Below are 23,718 nucleotides of genomic sequence, written 5' to 3'. Positions count from 1 at the left end.
CGTATTTGGTAGAAATGGTGTAAGGAATTACAATCGCTTTTGAAATCAAAAGCTGATTATTATCACAAATTCTAATCAGCTTTGGATTTCTTCAACAGAACTCAACAAATATGGAAGGATACTGGAATCAATACGGTTTGGTTGATGCCTGATTAAACTTTCTGTAGAAAGTGTAGCTGCAAATATTTGCGCAACTTTCATATATCCAGAAATAAAAACAGCGATGTTAAAAAACTCTATCGCGCAATGTAAGATGTCTCAGTGAATGAAAATTAGTTCTGCGATTAAATCTTCAAGTTGAATTGTTAACTAATAAAAGATATTTAAGAACGACATTTCGATAAAAAATATGTTAAATTTGGAGTTTATAAGAATTTTATAGACAATGAAGGGCTTAATAATTACTTACTTTTGTAACAATTATTTTAGCTAATGAATAAGCTGCTTTCCTTATTATAGTTGTTTTTTGAAGTAAGATGAGGTGAAGTTGTTAGAATTTGAAGGTGATTGAATATTTGTCATTCAGCTTGATGAATTTCATTTGGGTGTGTCTCAGAATATATGCGTATCTGGTGTGTATATGTGTGTATGCAATGTACATATCTGTAGTGTATTATATGTATGTGTGTATGAGTGTAAGTGTGTGTATGTATGTGTTTATGTGTATGCACGCGTGTCTAAGTGTAAGAGCAAACCCTCCCAACGATGCGAGCACTTCTGCATTGTGGAAGGGCACTTGAGATGTTTAGAATGTCTGCAATTGCTACAACGTGTCCTATATTTCCTGCCCCTAAACAGAAATATCTAAGTCTTCTGACACGCTGTTATCAATGGACTATACATACACATACACATATATACTTACACACGTACATATATATGTATACATATCTATCTATCTGTCTGCCTGTCTCTCTCTATATATATATATGTATATATATTCAACTCTCCATTTTCTTTCCTTCAATTAAATGGATATGAATTATATATATATATACATATACATATATACATATATATATATAAAGATGTATATATATATATATATATATATATATATATATATATATATAATAGAAATATTAAAATTACTAAGTCTCTCTAAAATTATGTTACTGAAAATTAATTGTTATCGCCATATTAATATGGCAGTCTTATAGATATAAGACTAAAGCTGTCGCTGATTAGCTCCATGAGGCCATCGCCTTAAGCTAGCTATTTGACACACAAACTGTGTCCATTATAACCTTCGAACAAGGGAGGTCAGCCGCTTCACACTGCCAGTCAGACAGCTACAGACGCGTTTCAGGGTATTTGCCCTTTGTCAATGTAGCGAAGTCAGACCCAGCAGGTGTCGCCACTGATCGTCTCTGTTCGAAGGTTTTATTTATCTAGTTTCGTTGGAAAAGTGCTAATTCCTTGATAAGTAAAACAACTTATATTAAAATTGCTTAACAAAATATTTCAGGTGAATTTTTAGAAATTTAAAATTATGACTATTGCCATAAACAATTTATAGACTTGAAAAATTAAATCTTTTACCTCATATTCGGTAAATACCAACAAGCATGCATTATATGCATATGTGTATGTGTTCACGTTCTTAAAACCATTAATACACAAAAATCTTTAATCAAACTATTTGCCAATAATACGGGCTTTATGCAAATCAGTCCAGTACATTTCCTTAAATCTTTCATATATAAATTGTGTGTCTGTGGCGATTTAAAGAGGGTATTTAGTCACTGAGGTGATTCTAAAACAGAAATGAAACTAGTTCGGCTGATCCTTTCTTTTCTGTCCTCGAAGACATTGTATTTACGACACGATGTTTAGAACTGTCTGTTGAATACTGTTCTCTCCCCTTACCAACTACCCTACATCGCTGCCTCTACAATGCACCATCCTCTGACTCGTCTGCCATCTAAAATCTGACCCCGCCACCTCTCACTTTTGTCCTTTAAACAAAACCTCAAGCTGTGGAGGATTTCTCGGAATCGTTGGAAGGCTTCAAACACTATGTAATCTCAAATAATTCCTTCATTATGAACAATCTCTATTTATCTGTGTGTGGTGTGCGTATGTGTGTATGTTTGAGAGAGAGAGAGAGAGAGAGAGAGAGAGAGGAAGAAGACATGTTCCTTGACTGCAAAGAATTCCTATCATAAACAACCACTCAGCACAATAAGTACCAAGCAGAATGGTTTAAGCCATTTTACTCACATGTTCTACGCCTCGTCTAGACGCATAATATCTTTCTTTATCTTTTACTTGTTTAAAATGTTAGACTGTGGCCATGCTGCAGCACTTCCCTGAAGAATTTTAGTCGAAAGAATAAACCTCAGTATTTATTTTTATTTTAAACCTGGTACTTATTTTATCAGTGACTTTTGACGAACAGCTACGTTACGAGGACATAAACACACAAATACTGGTTTACATGCAGTGGTGGAGGACAAACAGACACAAAGACACTACACACACATACATACACATACACACACACACACACGCACACACACACACACACACACACACACACACACACATATATATATATATATATATATTATATATATATATATATTATATATATATATATACGATAAGTTTCTTCCGTTTCCGCGTACCAAATACTCACAATAGGCTTTGATCTACCTGAGACTATAAATGAAGACACTTGCCCAAGGTGCTACGAAGTGGGACTGAACCCGGAACCATGTGTTGGGAAGCAAAAATCTTACCACACAACTACAGGTTAAATATTTATTGATTTCAAGATACCATTTATATTCTAACTGACCCTCATCGCTACACACGGTTGTAATTATTATTTTCGCATTCAGTGATTTGTTTTAGAGACTTCTACTTCAACAAATGAAATATGGATTTTTTTTATTATTTCAGAAAGTTAAGGGATTTAATGACTTCAAAGATTTTAATAAGCTTGTGCGTTCCTTTAGCTGTCTCTAATCTTATCTTCGTTGTCGGGATGCAACCATACGTACAAGCAATGGCTGTTTGTAAGGTAAGCGAAAAGACTTCTAAACCATTACGTATTTTGTATTATGTTAAACGTTATGAATAACAATCTTTTATCTCAAATAGATTTCATCCTCTAAAACCCTGCGTAACATCTGTTTCCAGTTTTTCTTCCAAGCTCAACGTCTTCGCAGTGTTTTATTTATCCAATGCTCTTTCACCAAAAGATTTCATAACTTTTATTATCAGTCACTTCAAGTAATAAGTGATCACTTTCGATCTCGTCAAATAGTATATTTTGTATAACGTCTTGCACACCTCTCCCTCACATTTATATTAGACGTCTGTCCTAATTCACATCTCTGTATAAACCTCACGTCCAACATTCTTTCACTTCTATTGTATCACTCTGATTTTTTCAGTCTATTATTATTATTATTATTATTATTATATTATTATTATTATTGGAGAGTATTGTAGTTCGCTTGAAGCATTGTGTATTGTTGTAAAGAATAAGTTTTGAACGGTACAACAATGCACTATAATACAGACAATGGGCTATAGACCTGTTGTACTTTAGTTATCCATAGCTTGATATGATATTTCGGAATAATATTCCCTCTTCAGATATTCTTAGATTACAAAATAAGTACCAGGCTTATTATTATTATTATTATTATTATTATTATTATTATTATTATTATTATTATTATTATTATTGAGTGAGCGAGCAGAGCATGCCATCAAAGTGACACTAGGGTAAAATATACGAAGCCCAATATACCCATCATGACTACCCGTCTGATAAAGGTACACCAGGCACATGCATCACAACCATATGTGCGCGACATGGTGATCTCATATCAAGATAAACAGCACATGACCTTGCAGGTGGGGCCCAGTTAGAATTTTCTTCAGGTTGAGTAACCCATCCCACTCAAACGGTCCCTGAATAAGGGTTGTTTAAGGATGTTGAAAGAACCACCCATGTTTCCAGAGGTGAACTATTCAAACCCCAAAGAATCCCTCTCAACACATGGCTATGATGCTCCCCCACTACTTCTGCTCGTGATCAGAGATGCACATATTGTCAGCCACTAAGGGACATGCTCAACTGGTTAAAGTCAAACAACTGACAAGCAAATCTGTGGTATTGAGCAGAATATTTGCTGTAGCCCATCTTTTATACCAAGACAAAACAATATACATGATAACACTTCCAATCAGTTAAGATCAGAAGCCATTATTATTATTATTATTATTATTATTATTATTATTATTATTATTATTATTATTATATTATTATTATTATTATTGTTGTTGTTGCTGCTGTTTTCATTAGCATCTTCTTTCAATTCTGTTTCAATTTCTTACCGAGTGTCTTCCTGATACCTAGATCAGAGAACCGTACAGTATACAGTGGTAGGCCAATCAAATAAACAAACCACATTGTTAATTTACAAAGTCATGTGATAGGGAAAATGGGGAGACAGAGAAAAACAATAATGAATAAGAAATGAAGAAGTAAACAAATAAAAAATAAATGGGGAAAAGGGAAAGAAAATTCACAGCGACAATGCTCTTCTCAAAACGTGTGAGGTACCAGTTAAAAGAATCTCTTGCACTTCCTGCATGGGTGGACAGCCAGGGATCGGTCTTAAATTTCAGATTTCAGTTCCTTTTTGGGTCATTCCTAGTGCTCCTACAATCCTTGGTATTGTAACCGTCTTCAGATGTCACATCTTTTCGATTTCGATTAGCAAATCTTTATATTTTCCGAGCTTATCAAATTCTTTTGCCGAGATATTATGGTCACAGGGTATGCTCATGTCAATCAATAAACAGACTTTATTGCTTTGGTCATTCACAACGATATCTGGTTTATTTGCTTTGATGATCCGGTCTGTACATACTGGGAAGTCCCAAAGAATATCTACATTTTCTCCATCACTTACAGCCTCAAAGTGGTGCTTGTACCATTTGTCAGCAGTTTTGATTTTATAATGCCGACACATTATCCAATTATTGGCCAACTCTGTCATGTCTTGATTTGTACTCTACAGGTGCTAAAACCTTACATCCGGAGAGAAGGTGGTCTACTGTTTTAAGCCCATCGTTACGGTATCGGCACTTGAAGTCTACATCATTTTTCATCACAGTGGCCGGATAGTTCCGGGTCAATAAGCTCTGATCCTGGGCAGCTAAGATAAACCTTCACTCTCTACCTTGAACTCCAGGCTCCGTAGCCACTGATGGGTGTGCTTCTGGTCTACACCGGCTTGTTTGCTACGGGCCACCACATATTTGCCATGCAGAGTTTTTTGTTCCCACCTATCAGCCAATTGTTCAAACGCATTTTGCTTTGCTATTGATTTCACCTTCTTTGCAACCACAGTTGCTGCACTTCCATCATGCTGTTCAAACTGGGTATTATGCATAAGAACACTTGAACATTTTTGGCTCTCCTTCATAACAGAATGAAACTTCTTATGCTTTTCAGGGTTTTCAACGAGCTTTAGCATCTAGTCGTGAGATGTTTCAGGATATTTTGCTAGTCCTGTTATGATGGCTTGTAGGAGATTTCAAACTGTGTCAAGCCTCGTAGAGACAATACTATGCTTAGAATGCGAATCGTACCCAACACTGTTGTCTTCTGGATCACCTCGAGTCTGACAGGAGCTCCAATATTCTTAATATGCTTTTCAAAGCCTTACGAAACTGCTCGTAATGCTTCAGTTACCACTGGTATCACCATTACTTTCCTCGTGCCCCATAACTTTCCTCTCTCGTCCCGCTGGTATTTCCCATTATTTTATATTTCCTTACATTTCACCCCGGAATCTCCTGGTATTGCAACATCTATTATCTTTACTTCTTTTTCATCTTTATGAATGTTCACGATATCTGGTCGTCTCGTCTCTATGACTTGGTCACACTTTATGTTAAAATCCCAGAGTATTTTATAATGTTCGTTTTCCATTACTCTTTCTGGCTTGTGTTCATACCATTGTTCGACTCTCACGAGGTTTGCTTTACCGCACAACAGCCAGTGGACATATCTGGCCACATTGTCGTATCTCCTTTTGTATTTGGGTTGTGCGAGTTTACAGCACTCTCTAACAATATGGCTTATACTTTCTCCCATCTCAGAGCATATCCTACACTGTGGCAAGTCAGTGCTTTTATCAATGTGATATTTTGAGTAGTTTGCTCTGAGAGTTCGCTCTTGATCTCTGCACACTGAGTCATCAGTGGGCCCTTTTAAGTCTCCTTTCTGCAGCCATTGCCAGGTTTTATTCCAATCAAACTTTATTCTTCAAGAACTGACTGTGGATGTTCTTGTCCTGCCAAATTTTCTTCATCTATTCTCTCTGGTCTTTCTTAAATTGTGTTGGATCTACAGCTTCGTTCACTTTTAAAATTCCCTGCATTTTCACTGCTCCAATCATTTCTTCTTTATTCTCCTTGACAGATTATCCTTTATAGATTCTCCTTTATAGATTCCAGCTTGATCCCATGGTCTTTACTGATTTACCCCTCTTGTGAGAATCATTACACCACATTTCTCGATCCCAAATTCTATGCCAATATCTTTACTAATCATCTGTACAGCTCTTAATTTCTTTCTCAGTCTTAGCGAATAGCTTTAGGTCATCCATAAACCACAGGTTTACTATAACCCTGTCTATCATATGCCCCATACTCACCTTTCTTAAAACGATCGTTAGTGGTAGTATGCAGACAACAAATAGAAGAGGCAACAGGCTGTCCCCTTGAAAGATTCCTCTTTTGATATTTATCTCCACGTGCTGTGAGTTCAATTTTCCACGTTGTCATTGAGTTTTTTTACTAACTTCTGGATATTGTGAGAGACCTTAAACAGTTTAAGGCATTCAATAGACCACGTGTGTGGGACCATGTCATATACTTTCTTGTAGTCCACCCATGCCATCGCCAATTTTTTGCCTCTTCTTGCAGTTAGCCAGGATAGTCTTATCGATTAGTAATTGATCCTTCGTTCCTCTGCTCTTACGTCTACAGCCCTTTTGTTCTACTGGTAACAGGTCGTTCTCATCTAGATATTAATAGATGCTGTTCGATATCATGGCACTCATCACTTTCCACTTCAGGCAAACGAGATATTGGTCGAAAATTTCCAGTCGCATTCCTTTTACTTGGGTCCTTCTCGCATAGTACCGTTCATCCTTTTGTCATCCCGGCTGGTACTTGGATACCACTATTCAGTATTTCGTCCATCTGTCACGCACTGAAGAATCTCCTGGGCAGAGCTGTCAAGTTTTTATGTCAAAAGCCCTGAACCCCATCTGGGCCAAGCGCTTTCCAGTTAGCAATTTTCCTATACTGTTCTCTAATAATCTCGGTTATTCTCAAATCTTCCTGCTGATGCTCTCCACTCTCCTCTTTGAGTGTCTTTAACCACTCTGCTTCAGTTTCGTGTTGTTTCTCCTCAGACCATATGTTCGACCCGGATCTTTTACTTTCTTCAGCATCTTTCACGGCCTTTTCCCCGTTTTCTTTCCCATCCAGTTACTGATAGACTCGTTTCTGATTTTGTTTGAAAAGTCTGTTTAATCAATACTGTTTAATTCTCTGTTCATATCTCGGTTTTAATCCCTCAATCACAACATTGATTCCCTTTCTCTTCGCAATATACTTCCTCTCTATCTCAACACATTTCTCTCGCTGAACTTCATTTCTCTTTTCCCGTCCCAGAATATTAATATGCTTTCTGGTCTCGTTAATAGACTGCGTTATTCTCCTTTTCCACCATGGTCCCTTCAGGTTACGTTGACATTTACCTATGGCTTTCGAACCTAACTTCCGGGCTATAAAGATCGAGATTGCATTTATCAGATTGTTGGTGTCTGTGATGTTGTCAGTCCTGATATCACCAGTGATATCTTTTATCTTCCTGACTGAGTTTCTTTCTGTCTACATTTTTAAACCCCGTTTGAAAGCTCTGTTGACCAGAGGTCTAAATATCAATGATTTCATTTAAAATGGATATCTGCCTCTCGTTTCTCTCATCGCTTTCCTGACCAATAATCTCAGCCACTAACTCGTTTTCTTCCTTTAACTCCACTGCCATAGTTTCACTATCTCCATTCTCTACCTCATCCTTCTGTTCACAGTTAGTCTTACTATTCCTAAACACCCGTGTCTTAAAGCTTTCTAGTTCAACTGGCGATAACCATTCATTCTTTCCTATGCCCCTAGCTTGGTCATACAAATTTTCTTCACTTAATTCAAATAGGCCTCTGTCACTCCATGCCCTGTGCATTCTCTTCTTAGATCCCCTAACGGGTACTTCACTATCATCTCTCGGATTACCCAGAAAGTAACACTCCATTACAGCCACATTTATTTATTTTCGTCCACCTTCTTTTAGCAGTTGCTTGATGACGACTGGGCCCACGCTGCTCACCCATGAGTCGCCCGCTGGGCGAGAGACCTTCACAAGTTGTCCCGGCCTCATTCCCGCCGTTCTCATTTCTATTTTTATTTGACATTTCAGCACTTATGGTGAGGGTTAGTGAATTTTAGGTTGCACATCCACCAGCATTTTCCCCCGTGACACAATCACTGACAGGATCTCCACCCTAGGATATAGGATTCATGTAATCCTGGTTTACTGTTGGGAGTTTCCATCTCCTAGAAGGGGTGTTCAACAGTTATGATTGCTTCTGCCTCCTAGGTGTATGCTATTTTGGGGGCTGTTGCCTTGTACGAGTTCATCAACCTTTATTCAGGTCTTATTTTTCTTCCTGCAAGGTGTCAAAATAGCAAGAATCCTACACCCTCGTCGCAGAGCAAGCTCTGAGGGGTTACCAGTTTGGTCGCCGACGTCCTGACCGAAAGAAAACAGATCCGAATAGTTGCCTCGCCCCCAGTTTTAATACGGGGAATAGGTGGTGGGAGTGGGAGGGTTGTGCGCGTCGGCCTCGTGGCGAAGCGGTCTTTTCATTACAGTTGCTGGATAGGAATATTTGGAGAAGATAAAAAAAAGAAAACTGGAAGAAGAAATGTTTAACTAACTTTCTTTGGCGTTGTACTGCTAGCCTCATAGCGAAGTACCGGTCTCACGGCAAAGCGCTATTTTCATTACATTATTATTATTATTGTTGTTGTTATTATCATTATTATTATTATGATGATTATTATTATTACTATTATTATTATTATAATTATTATTATTATTATTATTATTATTATTATTATTATTATTATTATTATTATTATTATTATCATCATCATCATCATCATCATTATTATTATTATTTTATTATTATTATTATTATATTATTATTATTATTGAGTGAGAGAGCAGTTCATGCCATCAAAGTGACACTGGGGTAAAATATACGAAGCCCAATATACCCATCATGACTACCCGTCTGATAAGGGTACACCAGGCACATGCATCACAACCATATGTGCGCGACATGGTGATCTCATATCAAGATAAACAGCACATGACCTTGCAGGTGGGGCCCAATTAGAATTTTCTTCAGGTTGAGTAGCCCATCCCACTCAAACGGTCCCTGAATAAGGGTTGTTTAAGGATGTTGAAAGAACCACCCATGTTTCCAGAGGTGAATTATTCAAACCCCAAAGAATCCCTCACAACACATGGCTATGATGCTCTCCCACTACTTCTGCTCGTGATCAGAGATGCACATATCGTCAGCCACTAAGGGGCATGCTCAACTGGTTAAGGTCAAACAACTGACAAGCAAATCTGTGGTATTGAGCAGAATATTTGCTGTAGCCCATCTTTTATTCCAAGACAAAACAATGTACATGATAACACTTCCAATCAGTTAAGATCAGAAGCCATGAGAGCCACTGCCTGGTACTGCATCAATTATTATTAATAATAATAATAATTATAATAATGATGATGATTTCCTAATGGCAAGGTAATGGATTAGGAAAAACATCAAACGGTAATATCTTACGTCTCTCTTTTGTGTTAAAATTTCTGTAGTGTTCTCTTTTTGGATTTCTCCCTTTCTAGGTTCGATAACCTAAAATACCATTCATGTATTCTAACATTGATATAGTTAACCATATACCACCACTGCAAAGCAATACCTATTTAAGATCCTATGTCAAAATTAGAAACCATTAATCTGATGTTGTTGTTGTTATTATTATTATAGGCAATGGCTGCTCTGTTACACTACTTCCTTTTGACATCTCTCATGTGGACGTCTGTCGAGGCTATTCATTTCTACCTAAGCATGGTTTTGGTATTCAGAAAATATCAGGCATCTTTTATGATGAGGAGTTCCATTTTGGCCTGGGGTATGTATAACGCTTTCCTGCTTTTCTGTCTCTAACTTTATTTCTTACACACACACACACACACACACACACACACACACACACACACACACACAGACACACTCACAGACGCACACACGCACACACACACACACACACATACACAAACAAACAAACAAATAAAAACAACCCTTTTTCGTTATTTCATTTTTGTATTTGAGAATTACTTGACGTGTAAAAAGATTCACATGAATGATTCGAACCCAGTATATCTCTCGATCTTATTTATTTCATTGAACCAAAAATGTTGAAAAGAAAAGTTTACTTAGACGAGAATTGAACTCTGGATACTAAACTAAACCCTGCAAACCATGTCCCTTAGCATTATTTAAGTGGATGATGCTATCCATTTGGGGTTCCGTTTATTTTTCACCTTTCTGTCTGCATTAATCTCTTCTAATTTTACAAAGAGCATCGACAGTCGTATCTAGCGCAGTGCTCTATGTCCTCAATCCTCTACAACATGATCAATCTGACAATTTTTCAAAACACTTTTCCCGATTGAAATTAAAATCCCATTGCTTTAAACAACCTCAATCTTGATTACAAATCTGACTCACAGTAAAATCCAGAAGCGCTGAACCGTGAGTGAAAACATCCCTTACTCACTATTGTACTTTAGTGCTACTTCAGAAGTGATTATGCAGACATATTCTTGAAAATGTTCTATGACTATCTTGTCAATGTATCAAACATTATATTATCCAATTTGATCTTCCAGTTTACCAGACTGGAGAATGGGATCTAAAGAAATTTAGTTGCTATTTCTAACACATATAAGGAAGCATAGAAACTTAGGCCTCTTTTGAGAAGGGATTAAATCCATGACAATTCAAATGTAGTCTTATTGAGTAACGTACGTAAATGTCCAGGTTGTGATAGATGAGTATATATCGTAAGTTGAAAGTGGAGTGAGATATTGAAGAAAAGTCGAGAGGAACCGATGACAACATAGACTGAGAGATCTGCTGGACTCACATCTAATGGGAAACATTCTTAGCTGATATTTCCGTTTAGGTGAAGTAAGGAGATCCGAACATAATTGATCCGAATCCATCAACAAATAATCAAATTTCTCCTTCACTCGGTCTTCTTGTATAATTTCATGTAGATTCCTCATCTTGATTTCACAAATTATTCAGATAAGACAAGAGGTAGTGGGCCAAATATTATATTAAGTCGAAACCACTTTAAAATATGTTGTTGTCGCTGTTTCACTTCAGAGAAATTCTGCAAATTCATAAGCAATGACGTTCTTCACTTAACTATCGCCTCTTTTCAGATATAGTTTATATTAGGTTGCATAATCCAACACGTCATTCCTTTTCTTAAATGCAGTAAAGTATTATTCCTGAAACATTAGGTTACTATTTCTAGCAGACCAATTGTCCATATATGTGTTCCCTCTTGGCAATATTTTCACTTCTGTCATAAACAAAGGAAACTGAAAATATGTTTTAGAGGTTGCCACAAAAAGAAAAGTTGTTTTAACATAACCTGAAACAAGGAAGATATCAATTAGCTAATTAACTTAATGAGTTATGGAATAAGATATTTATTTTAACTTGATGAACATAGTGGTTGAGTCAAGAATAAAGACAGATGAATAATTTGATTATTATCAAAAAGGTAGTGGGGTAAATATTCATGATTTGGGATTGAATAGATTGGTAAATTGATGAGATGTTGAAATATCGACAAATTTATATTGATTTCTGTAAATATTGTTGTCAGGTTTTCCAGCTGTGGCTGTTCTAACTGCACTGCTAGTTAACTACACAGACGGTTACGTCAAAATTGGACAAGCGTAAGTATTTTTCTGTTTCGTTCACCTCATAAAGGACAAACTGTAAAGAGACCCTCAACCAGTCTTAGGACTTAAACGTTTATATGGAATTTGTTGGCACACTAGTGTCATAATGTGTCAGGTCAAACCGATATGGAGGTTCTCGTTGTTAGATAAGTTCCTCAAAGGCACATCACTGACCAATTGCATCCATAAACCTGAATTTAGTGATGAAGAGTCCAACGGGTAACTTGTATCGTATTGATTCGTCCTAGAATTTAAGTGAACGGAAGATGTTCACTTGTAATAACTTCATATTCCTGCTGGAAATGTTTGTATGTCGGTTTCGAAGTCTTATGATTTTACAAACGAATAACTGGGCGTAAATATACGGATGGATGGTGACATGTGTGTAAAGAAGTGCCTGGATATCGCTATAAAGAAGAAAGCTGGGAAAGTAGAAAGCTCAAGAAGACATGGGAAGGAGTGGAGAAAACATCCAGAGATGCTGGTTGTAACAAATAGAGAGGCACCTGTGTCGGGGAGATCTTTCTAGGGCGTGTTAAGCATGGAAAAACAGACGTACAGAAATGATGATGTGGAAAAGGAGGAGAAGGGACGGGAGGAAGATAATGATAATGGCGAAGATGCTGCTGCTGCTGATGATGATGATGACGATGATGAATAGAAGATGACATTCTTTTGAAATATTACTCTGATTCAGTTTACCACGAACATGACACCAAATAGTACATATACATATATAGGGTCTACCACAAATCGGTTCAAAATACAAACTCACACATACACTCACGCACACAGACGCAAACACTCACACATACACACACACCGGCACACAGACGCGCGTGCACGCACACATTCACACGTTTCGCAATTCAGACAAGAAAATGATACATCACTACCCAAACACTTATGGACATAAAAAATGAAGACATTAGAAAAAACAAATTCTGAATCGAAACTCCAAATTAATCTCCCCATTTAGACACAAAATTTTACAAACACTGAAACATGAAAGTAATTCTTTAATCTATTGGTTGAATATAAAAATACCTCATCACCTTCCTTATCCAATTTCCACTTTCATCATTAACTACCTCCAAAATACGCATAAAAAACTGGTTGTACAGCTGTATACTAAACAGGTTCTGCAGAAATGATCCAAGATTGCCAAAATTTTAGCAGAATTTCCCACAAAAGTGCACTCGCCTCCAAACACACACATGCATATATGCGAGGAGGATAGAAGCTTAATCTGACATGGAATTTCTTACTCATTTATTATAATGTCGACTTTTTGCACATTTTAATAAGTCCAAACAATATGTTATTTGAAGAAGAAATATCGATGAAAAATAGCCTACAAACTTCAATTTCCTAAACACAAGAGTTAAAATTTCGAAATAGCAGGCAAAGAATTTCCAGACAATGACTCCCAGAGACAAATATGCTGACCAATAACATTTACAACTTGCTACAGCTTCTTATGAACATTAACATTTCAGATTAACACAGTTTCCATACTAATAACACTATGACCTGCTTAAGTAATACCCAAAACCATCCCAATATAAACCAGGGGAAAACCCTAAATAATGCCAGCCTGCCAACAAACTAAATTTACCAATAATTTACATTCTTTTATGAATCCTTAAAAATGTATTACTTAAAATCCTTAATTACAAAGGTTTTACTACCGGACTGAACGCTGAGATTTAATCTTCACATTCACAAAACGAATCGTTAATGTACTTGTTAACCTTAGCTCTGCTGCTCCTCACTCACTACTTCTTCCCTCACTTTCTTTAATTAACTCTTCTATTATTGTTCCGAATCCTTTCTCTTTGACTAAAGTACCTTTCCTCGAGGCAAGATTTGCATCTTGTGTTTCCCAATTTCTTCAGTTTCCAAACTTCTATTCTACTCAGATCTTGTCTTCGAGTCTTCACTTTATTTTGTAGTTTCCTTTTCCACATTTGCTCTTTTTAAATCATTCCCTGTGAGATATCTAATCTTCTGGTGACTACCACCACTCCTGCATAAATCAATAAGTTAGTGTCCCTTATTGTTTTAGTATCTATCCTACTGATAACAGAATCTACTTTCCTAGTCATTTCTAGCAGCTTCCTTCACTTGGCGCCTTTTAATGCTGGCAGTCTTTTTCTCACTTCTTAACTCATTATTTTCTGCAACTCATCTAAAATCTTCTCATCTTTCTCACTTAAATCACTTTGGTCGTTGGTGCCAGTTGTCCCTTCCTTATTGATAGTGCTATTATTACTTTTCTTTAGGTTCTTCCTTGGTTGGGATGTACCTATGTTGCTCTTTGTCTTTCACACTGCTTGGTTTTTCTTATTCAGTTCTCTTGTGATCTTTTCTACCTCTAATTCTGCCATCCATTTCCTTCTAATAGCATTAGCTTGACCAACTAATCTCTGCTCAGTCACTTTAAACATACCCTTCTCTACTCAAAGTGTTAACATCCGTTTCCTATGTCCCCTTCTTTTAGGTTTACTTTGCAAGTAGCACTGTATCACTATCCTGTTTTCTTTGCTGGTCCACTTCCTCCTCTTTGTTCTATTATCTGCTGATGCTATATTAGGATGACAGCTATTGTCAGTCTGCCTCTTAACTGATCCACTGCTGCGCGAGAAGTCTTCTCTTAAAGGTCTAGCTTCATTTTCGCTGTTACAACCAGAGTTTTCGGGAACTCTTCTCCGTCATAAACTGAGGTAAGGTAACGTTCTTCACCAGTGTCATCGCCACTATTATTTCTCGACATCTGAAAGTTTCAAGCAGCTTTCTATTGCATTATTTGTTGTACGAGGGACGTTCAATAAGTTATGCCCCTGACCCACTTGCATTTGTTTGATCTAGCTGAAATTTTGCATGTGCAATTATTCGTATCTCTATAGATTAAGTGGCAAATTACAGCTCTGAACTAATTATCAAGTGTGAAATGGAGCCTGTTGAGTGTCGAGCAGTGATCCGGTTTTTGTGAAAGGACGCACACCACGGGAGACTTTTGATGAAATGAAAGTAACTCATGGTGATGATGCCCCATCATATGACCTTGTAAAACGCTGGCATCGTGAATTCAAATATGGTCGGAACTCCGTGGAAACAGCTCCCAGATCTGGTCGCCCCCTTCTGCCATTGATGAGGCATCTGTCCGTCAAGTTGAGGCTGCCATTTTGGAAGATCGACGCATAACAATTCGCCAAATAACCCATCAGGTCACAATTAGTACCGGGTCTGTGGAAACTATCATTCATGACCATTTACATATGCAAAAGGTGTCTGTCAGATGGATTTCCAGGTTGCTCACGCCTTTCCAGAAGCAAGAACGCGTCGAGTGCTCGAGGATGAATTTGGAGATGTGCCAAGAAGATGAGTCAAAATTTTTCAAAAGACTGATTACACAGGATGAAACCTGGGTCCATCACGATAATCCAGAGACCAAAGCCCAGTCAATGCAGTGAAAGCACCGTGACTCACCCCCTCCAAAGAAGGCAAGGGCGCAACCCTCTGCTGGCAAGTTCATGCTCACAGTCTTCTGGGACCAGGACGGAGTAGTGATGACAGATTTCCTGGCAAAGGGTACCACAATTACAGGAGCCTATTATGCTCCTATTTGAGGAAATTAAGAGAAGCTATCAAAATCAAGAGGCGGGGCAAGATCAGCAAAGGCATCCTCCTCCTGCAGGACAACGCTCCGGTCCACAACTCGCGTGTCACCAGATCAGAAGCACAGGCGTGCGGCTATGAACTCCTACCTTGCACCCTCTGATTTTCACCTCTTCCCAGCCATGAAGTTGCTTTTGAAAGGGAAGCGTTTCCCAGATGATGCAGCCTTGATTTCTGAAGTCCCAGCGTGGTTGGAGAACCAGGCTGGGGTCTTCTAGAAAAACAGTCTCCAGAGCTGCATCAAACGATGGAAGAAATGCGTAACTCTGGGTGGTTCCTATGTAAAAAAAGACTAATAGCTGTGCCAAGTTTCGTTCCTCTTCTGCTATGGGAAGTGGATCAGGGGCATTACTTATTAAACGCCCATCGTACCTTTGCGCTGGTGGAGTGGTGTGTGCAGTATTTATGTGCGTGGGGGGATATTGTATTGTATCAGTACGTTTTGTTATGGGGTCTTATTATTATCATTGTTATTATTATTATTATTATTATTATTATTATTATTATTATTATTATTATTATTGTTATTATTATTATTATTATTATTATTATTGAGTGAGAGAACAGTGCATATTATCAAGTGTAACACTGGGGTAAGATTTACGAAGCCCAGTATATTCATTATGACTACTCATCTGATAAGAGGACACCAAGCACATTCATTACAACCATATGTGCGTGACATGGTGATCTCATATCAAGATGAACAGCGCATGAACTTGCAGGTGGGGGCCCAGTCGGAATTTTCCTCAGGTTGAGTAACCCGTCCAGCTCAAAAGGTCCCTGAGTAAAGGTTGTTTAAGGATGTTGAATGAAACACCTATGTTTCCAGAGGTGAATTATCCAAATCCCCAAGAATTGTCTTCAATATATGGCTATGATGCTCCCCCACTAATTCTGCTCGTGATCAGAGATGTACGTATCGTCATCCACTAACGGACATGCTCAACTGGTTAAAGTCAAGTAACTGACTAGAAAATCTGTGGTATTGAGCAGAATTGGAGGTATTGGAGACCATCTTTTATACCAATGTACATGATAATACTTCCAATCAGGGCATTTATTATTGCTGTTGCTATTATAATTATTATTATCATTATCATTATCATTATCATTATTATTATTATTATTATTATTATTATTATTATTATTATTATTATTATTATTGTTGTTGTTGTTGTTATTATTATTATTATTATTATTATTATTATTATTGTTGTTATTATTATTATTATTATTGTTGTTGTTATTGTTGTTATTATTATTATTATTGTTGTTGTTGTTATTATTATTATTATTATTATTATTATTATTATTATTGCTGTTGTTGTTATTATTATTATTATTATTATTGTTGTTGTTGTTGTTATTATTATTATTATTATTATTATCATTATTATTATTATTATTATTATTATTATTATTATTATTATTATTATCATCATCATCATCGTTGTCGTCGTCGTCGTCATCATCATCATCCGATTGAATAACAACAACAACAACAATAATAATAATAATAATAATAATAATAATAATAATAATAATAATAATAATAAAATGCCCTGATGCAGTACCAGGAAGTGGCTTACTGGGCCCCACCTGCAAGGTCATGTGCTCTATATCTTGATATGAGATCACCATATGGTTATGATGCATGTGCCTGGTGTACCCTTATCAAACGGGTAGTCATGATGGGTATACTGGACTTCGTATATTTCACCCCAGTGTCACTTTGCTGGCATGCACTGCTCTCCCACTCCATATTATTATTATTATTATATTATTATTATTATTATTATTATTATTATTATTATTTTATTATTATTATATTATTATTATTATTATTATTATTACAAAAGGCGGCGAGCTGGCAGAATCGTTAGCACGAGTGGCGAAATGCTTTCGTCCAACTTGACGTTCTGAGTTCAATTCTGCTGAGGTCGAGTTTGCCTTTTATCCCTTCGGGGTCAATAAATTAAGTACCGGTGAAATACTGGGGTCGATGTAATCGACTACCAGCATCCCCAAATTTCAGACTTTGTGCCTAGAGTAGAAAATATTATTATTACTATTATTAATATGCTTTTGGTATTATTAAATTTTTGTGTTGCGTTGAAAGCCTGCTGTGTGCTGTAGTTTATATCTTTTTATTAATCAAGTTTGTCATATCTTCTTACGAGACCATTTTGACGGTAATATATAAACCTAAAGATCAAAGTTTCAAATTTATTTTGCTCACATACAAAGAAGATACAATGCACGTCAATAGTACTTCATCATGAAGATGAGACTACGAATTTCTAAAGTGCAAGGAACTCATACGAAAATATGAGAAATTACATTAAATGTTTTAAAAATTAACTTTTCTACATCTTTCTCTTTCTCACTCTCTCCCAGTTCATCTATCTATCTTACCTTGTGTGTGTGTGCCCTTGTATGTGTGTGCCCTTGTATGTGTGTGTGTGTATGTGTGTGTGTGTGTGTGTGTGTATGTGTGTGTGTGTGTGTGTGCGTGTGTGCGTATGTCAGAATGTGTGTATTTGTTTCTGGGTGTTTCTGGATCGCTAAAAATATTTTAGTCACGAATGTACATTATAAATTGCAAGTAAGAAAATGTCTCTTCGTTTCGTTTGAGATCAAACTCGCTTCACCTTAACGCCTCTGTGACACTTCATTTTATTGCATGAACATTTGACAGATATATGTTCTTCATTGCCTTTCTCTTTCTTTGTAGTTGTTGGCTATCTGAGCACCACTTTTATGCTACTTTCCTGGGTCCTGTGGTGACAATTCTCATCTTCAACATTACGATATTCATTCTCATTATCTGGCGCATTATTTTAAAGAAAAGTAACAAGAAACTTGGACACAAAAGAAGAAAAGTACGTGTTGTTGGCTTCGTTGGTTTGGTTTTCCTTCTGGGACTCACCTGGGTCTTTGCATTCTTTGCTGTTAACGAAGCAACAGAAGTGTTTGAATTCCTCTTTGTAATCTTCAACACTCTTCAAGGAACGTTTATCTTTATATTTTATTGTGTATGCAAGAAGGACACCAGAGATGTCATCATAAAGTATGTAACTACACGAAAGAGAACGACATTCCCCATCGGCAGAAGTAAGTAGGATTTGTTTTTGTGTTTCTTTATTCATTCCGCCATCAAAATTCACAACAATATTGACGGGGATTATCACTAAAATTATTTCCAGCAACGCTGTCACTTTTTGACCGATAGACGTCATCAAAAACATCAAAACCGTTGTCGTCTCCACCATCATCACCATCAGCATCATCATCATCATCATCATCATAATCGTCATCATCATCATCATCATAATCGTCATCATCATCATCATCATCATCATCATCATCATCATCAATCATCATCATCATCATCATCATCATTATCATCATTTTTGTCGTCAGCTGCAACGGCAGAATCTATATATGTTTTCTGTATATATAGGCACATACATATGCACACATACGTATATACAAATGCATAAATGTATAAATACATACATAGACATAGAAATAAGTGTACAAATGACAAAAGTAACACTCAACACATATTTGGTTGTAGTTACACGTATTTAATGTGGCAGTATGCCAAACTCTTGTTCTCATAATATATATATATATATATATATATATATATATGTATGTATGTATATCTGACCTTGCTTTAATAGCCGAGTCACTACCAGAACTAGAGACGAAGTTTAGGGTATTGAAGCAAGATCTAGAATCGAAGGGCCTTAGGTTTAACCTAGCAAAACCCAAAGTCTTAGTAAGTAGGAAGGTTGACAGGCCCCAAATCCCTTTAGGTAGACGGCGATCTTTAGAAAAGGCGTGGGTAGAAACTCCATACGATGTACCCGGTGTAAGCTATGGACACACAAGATGTGCATCAATATCAAACGAAAGTTAGTCGGAAAGATAGTTTTTTGTGTGTGGCGGATGCACAGGGGCAACAAACACTGAAGATGTATAGGAAACAGATTCCATCACATACCAGGGGGGAAAGCTAGAAGTAGTTGATAGATTCCGTTACCTAGGTAACCAAGTCTGTAGTGGGGGTGGTTGCTCTGAGAGTGTAGAAGCTAGAATAAGAATAGCCTGGACAAAGTTCAGGGAACTCCTACCTCTGCTGGCAGTTAAGGACCTCTAGCTCAGGATGAAAGGTAGACTGCATGATGCGTGTTTGCGAACTAATATGCTACAGGAGTGAAACATGGGTCATTACTGCTGAGGAGATGCGTAGGCTTGACAGAAATGAAGGTAGTATGATCCACTGGATATGTCTGTGTGCTTACTTGACAGAGTGTGAGCGCCCTGAGAGAAAAGTTCGATATAAAAAGCACCAAATGCGGTGTGCAAGAGAGATGACTGCGCTGATTTGGTTATGTGTTACGTATGGATGAGGACAGCTGTGTAAGGAAGTGCCACACCCCAACTTCGAAAGGAACCTGTAGACACAGGAAGACATGGGATGAGGTGGTGAAGCATGATCTTCGAACGTTGGGCCTCACGGAGGCAATGACAGGAGACGGAGACCTTTGGAGATATGCTGTGATTGAGACGACCCGGCAACTAAAGTGACATCGCAGCTATGACCGATGCCAGTGTTGCATGACAGGCCCATTTAAAAGTACCCTTGATGCGTCAGGTGACACATAAAAAGCACCATGTGAATGTGGTCGATGCCAGTGCGCCCTGGCTGGCTCCCGTGCCGGTGGCACGTAGAAAGTACCCTCTACATTCTCGGAGTAGCTGGCATTGGAGCCTGGTGCAGTTGCTGGCCGTACCTGTCCTCAGTCAAACTGTCCAAACCATGCCAGCATGGAAAGCGGACGCTAAACGATGATGATGATATATATATATATATATAGAGAGAGAGAGAGAGGGGGGAGAGTGAGTGAGAGAGAGGGGGGGAGAGTGAGTGAGAGAGAGAGAGACGAGGAGTGTATGAAAAGCTTTGGGTCTTCAAGGATTTTGAGCCTTGAAGTCTTGTTTTATCTTTCTTTGAGGCTCAAGAAGTTTCATACACCCCTCGTATATACTCACACACACACACACACACACACACGCACACACACACACACACATATATATATATTTATATGTTTACAAGGGTAAGTCGATAAATGTACACATTTATGTTCTTGTAATTTACTAAAACAAAACCCTGGGCTTCAACAATTACAATAATCCATCGACTATCGCGGGTGTTACGTGCCAAAATCCCTCGCCATGGGTGAAAACCCACGAAGTAGAAACAGTACTGTACTGTATATCTTTATTAGTATCATTATTATTATTATTATTATTATTGAGTGAGAGAGCAGTCCATGTCATTATTATTATTATTATTATTATTATTATTATTATTATTATTATTATTATTATTATTGTAATTTGTATATATTTATTTTATTATAAATGCAAAATAACACCACAGAGGAATCGACGTAAGCTTAAAGAATAAACCGCGATCGGTGGACCGTGATATGGCGAGTGATTACTGTGCACCAATTTCCAACATAATCTCATTGGCTTTCGATGCCCTTCGTGAAGTTGTCCACCAGCTTACCCCTTGGCACACCTTCAAACCAGATCCCTAATTTCTGCATTTTAGTGGGGCAAAGCTACCAAACAGAAACAAACTTTCACACCACATAATCCTTACATAGTTAATACGTGTAGCAGGAGAGTCAAAATTGTGTCAAGTCGGATACAGTAATGAGTTGAGATGAAAATTGACTTTAGTGATGCAACCAGATAGAATACTGTAAGAGAATGATACAGAGCAAACAATCACCAGACTCGCCAATGATATTAAACGTGACAAGAGAAGACTATTACGAAAATACCTGAATTAACTGATGGAAGGAAATAACAAGGTTGAAAAAACAAAACGAGTCTAATAGAGACATCAATATAGAAAGAACAGAGAAAGAAGTCAACGATGTTCAAAGTAAATAGCGACAACAATTTGTGGATAGAAATTCTCAGTCTGAATTATGTTGAAGAGAAAGAATAGCCATTAATATAAGAATTGAGGGGATAGGAAGCATATAAACTGAGTATGAAATATAAGAACCCCTCATCGAGATACACAGAGGCTGGCTCAAGGATCAGGATGCAGAGAGGCTGGCATGGGAGCAGGATGCAGGGAGACGGGTATAGGATAAGGATGCGGAGAGGCTGGAACGGGACCAGGAGGCAGAAAGCCTGGAATAGGAACAGGAAGCAGAGAGGCTGGCACGGGACCAGGAGGCAGAAAGCCTGGAATAAGACCAGGAAGCAGAGAGGCTGGCACGGGACCAGGAAGCAGAGAGGCTGGTACGGGACCAGGTTGCAGAGAGTCTGGCAAGAGACTAGAATACAAAGAGGATGGTATGAATTTAGGATGTAGAGCAGCTAGCACAAGACCAGGATGTAAAGAAGCTGGTATTGGATGAGGATGATGAGAGGCTGGCATAGCACCTGGTTGAGGTAAGTTTGGAATGGGACTATGGTGCAGAGAGGCTGGCATAGGACCAGGATGTCATGCGACCACCAGCGATGGAGAGCTCTGGTGGACATGGTCGGCTCCACGTCTCAGGAACCACTTGTTTGCAATGACTCCAGTCTCATCTAACAATATCATGAAACCAAGAAAGCAAGGTCATCGAAGGGTTATAGTTTTATGGAACTTGATTCGGGGCAAAAGGAATTAAATATAAACATTATACTAAGTATTGGATACTTCATCTTTCGATTATAAGATGTCATATTGGAATGTTATATGTATATATTTGTATATCTATACATGTATGTATATATCTATATTTTATATCGTTTTCTCCTTATGTTTCCAGGTAGAAGATAGAAGATAGAATAGCAGGTAGAAGGTGTTGTAGAAGGCCTGGTAATCAGATAGAAGATGAAACAGCAGAAACAAGGTTTTAAATGAAAATTGAAAATAAAGAATACCTCCAAGAATCGTCTTTGGTCATATTTTTGCATCATAAGATCATATTTTCTCCATATATAATATTAAATATATTTCTTGTAAAGAATCTTTATTTGTACCTTTTAATAAAACATTATGCAACCGAGAGACTATAATCCATAATAATGTAATCTAAACAGGTTTCACTGCCTGATTGTTCCTTGGAACATAGAAAAACTGAAAATTTTCTTTCTTACTTTTAATTTTCTTTTACCTCTGAAATCTTTCAATTTTCTCAATAAAGGATTAAATCTGGTTTACTATTACCTCTTTGTGTTTTTGAAATGAAATACTGTAATGCTTCCGTTTAACTTCAAATACCGTTTAAAGAAGCAGTAATTGCGTCACTTATTTTCAACATTCCACTAAATCTTCTGGAAAACCTAAATGATGGAAATATTCAGCTGACAGGATGGAAGTGCATATATTTCTTTTCTACACTAGGCACAAGGTCCGAAATTTTGGGGGAGGAAACCAGTCGATTAGATCGAGCCCAGTACGCAGCTGTTACTTAAATTATCGAACCCCAAAAGGATGAAAGGCAAAGTCGACCTCGGCGGAATTTGAACTCAGAATGTAAAGACAGACGAAATACCGGTAAGCATTTCGCCCGGCGTGCTAACGTTTCAGCAATCTCACCGCTTTGTAAGTGTAAATATTACAAGACATGTTGGTTTATGGCTGACATCCATAAATTAGAGGTTCACCAAAGGAGATCGATAAAATAACTTAGCGGTTCGCCAAAGGTGATCGATAAAGTAACTTAGCGGTTTGCAAAACGAGATCGATAGAATAACTTAACGGGTCGCCAAAGGAGATCAATAAAATAAGCTAGCGGTTCGCCAAAGTATTTCGATAAAATAAACTAGCGGTTCGC

The 23,718-nt window shown here is 37.5% G+C and overlaps 1 protein-coding gene across 1 annotated transcript; it reads left to right on the top strand.

The window, feature by feature from the left end:
* Window positions 1-2,731: 2,731 nt before the first annotated feature.
* Window positions 2,732-23,306, top strand: LOC115225983 (adhesion G-protein coupled receptor G2-like). The gene is made up of 5 exons (XM_029796957.2): window positions 2,732-3,028; window positions 10,167-10,311; window positions 12,085-12,157; window positions 18,582-18,961; window positions 22,708-23,306. Exons 1-5 carry the CDS (start codon window positions 2,885-2,887, stop codon window positions 22,716-22,718), a joined length of 753 nt encoding a protein of 250 aa, XP_029652817.2. The 5' UTR covers window positions 2,732-2,884; the 3' UTR covers window positions 22,719-23,306.
* Window positions 23,307-23,718: the final 412 nt, after the last annotated feature.

Source organism: Octopus sinensis, linkage group LG29 (assembly GCF_006345805.1).
Source record: "Octopus sinensis linkage group LG29, ASM634580v1, whole genome shotgun sequence".
NCBI classification, from domain to species: domain Eukaryota; kingdom Metazoa; phylum Mollusca; class Cephalopoda; order Octopoda; family Octopodidae; genus Octopus; species Octopus sinensis.
This window is presented reverse-complemented; position numbering and strand designations above follow the sequence as displayed.

Excerpts from the sequence above, each read along its gene's own strand:
- LOC115225983 (XM_029796957.2), top strand. The coding sequence starts at position 2,885 with ATGGATTTTTTTTATTATTTCAGAAAGTTAAGGGATTTAATGACTTCA. Across the intron at positions 3,029-10,166 it reads AAGCAATGGCTGTTTGTAAG|GCAATGGCTGCTCTGTTACA; the intron begins GTAAGCGAAAAG and ends TTATTATTATAG. Across the intron at positions 12,158-18,581 it reads TACGTCAAAATTGGACAAGC|TTGTTGGCTATCTGAGCACC; the intron begins GTAAGTATTTTT and ends CTTTCTTTGTAG.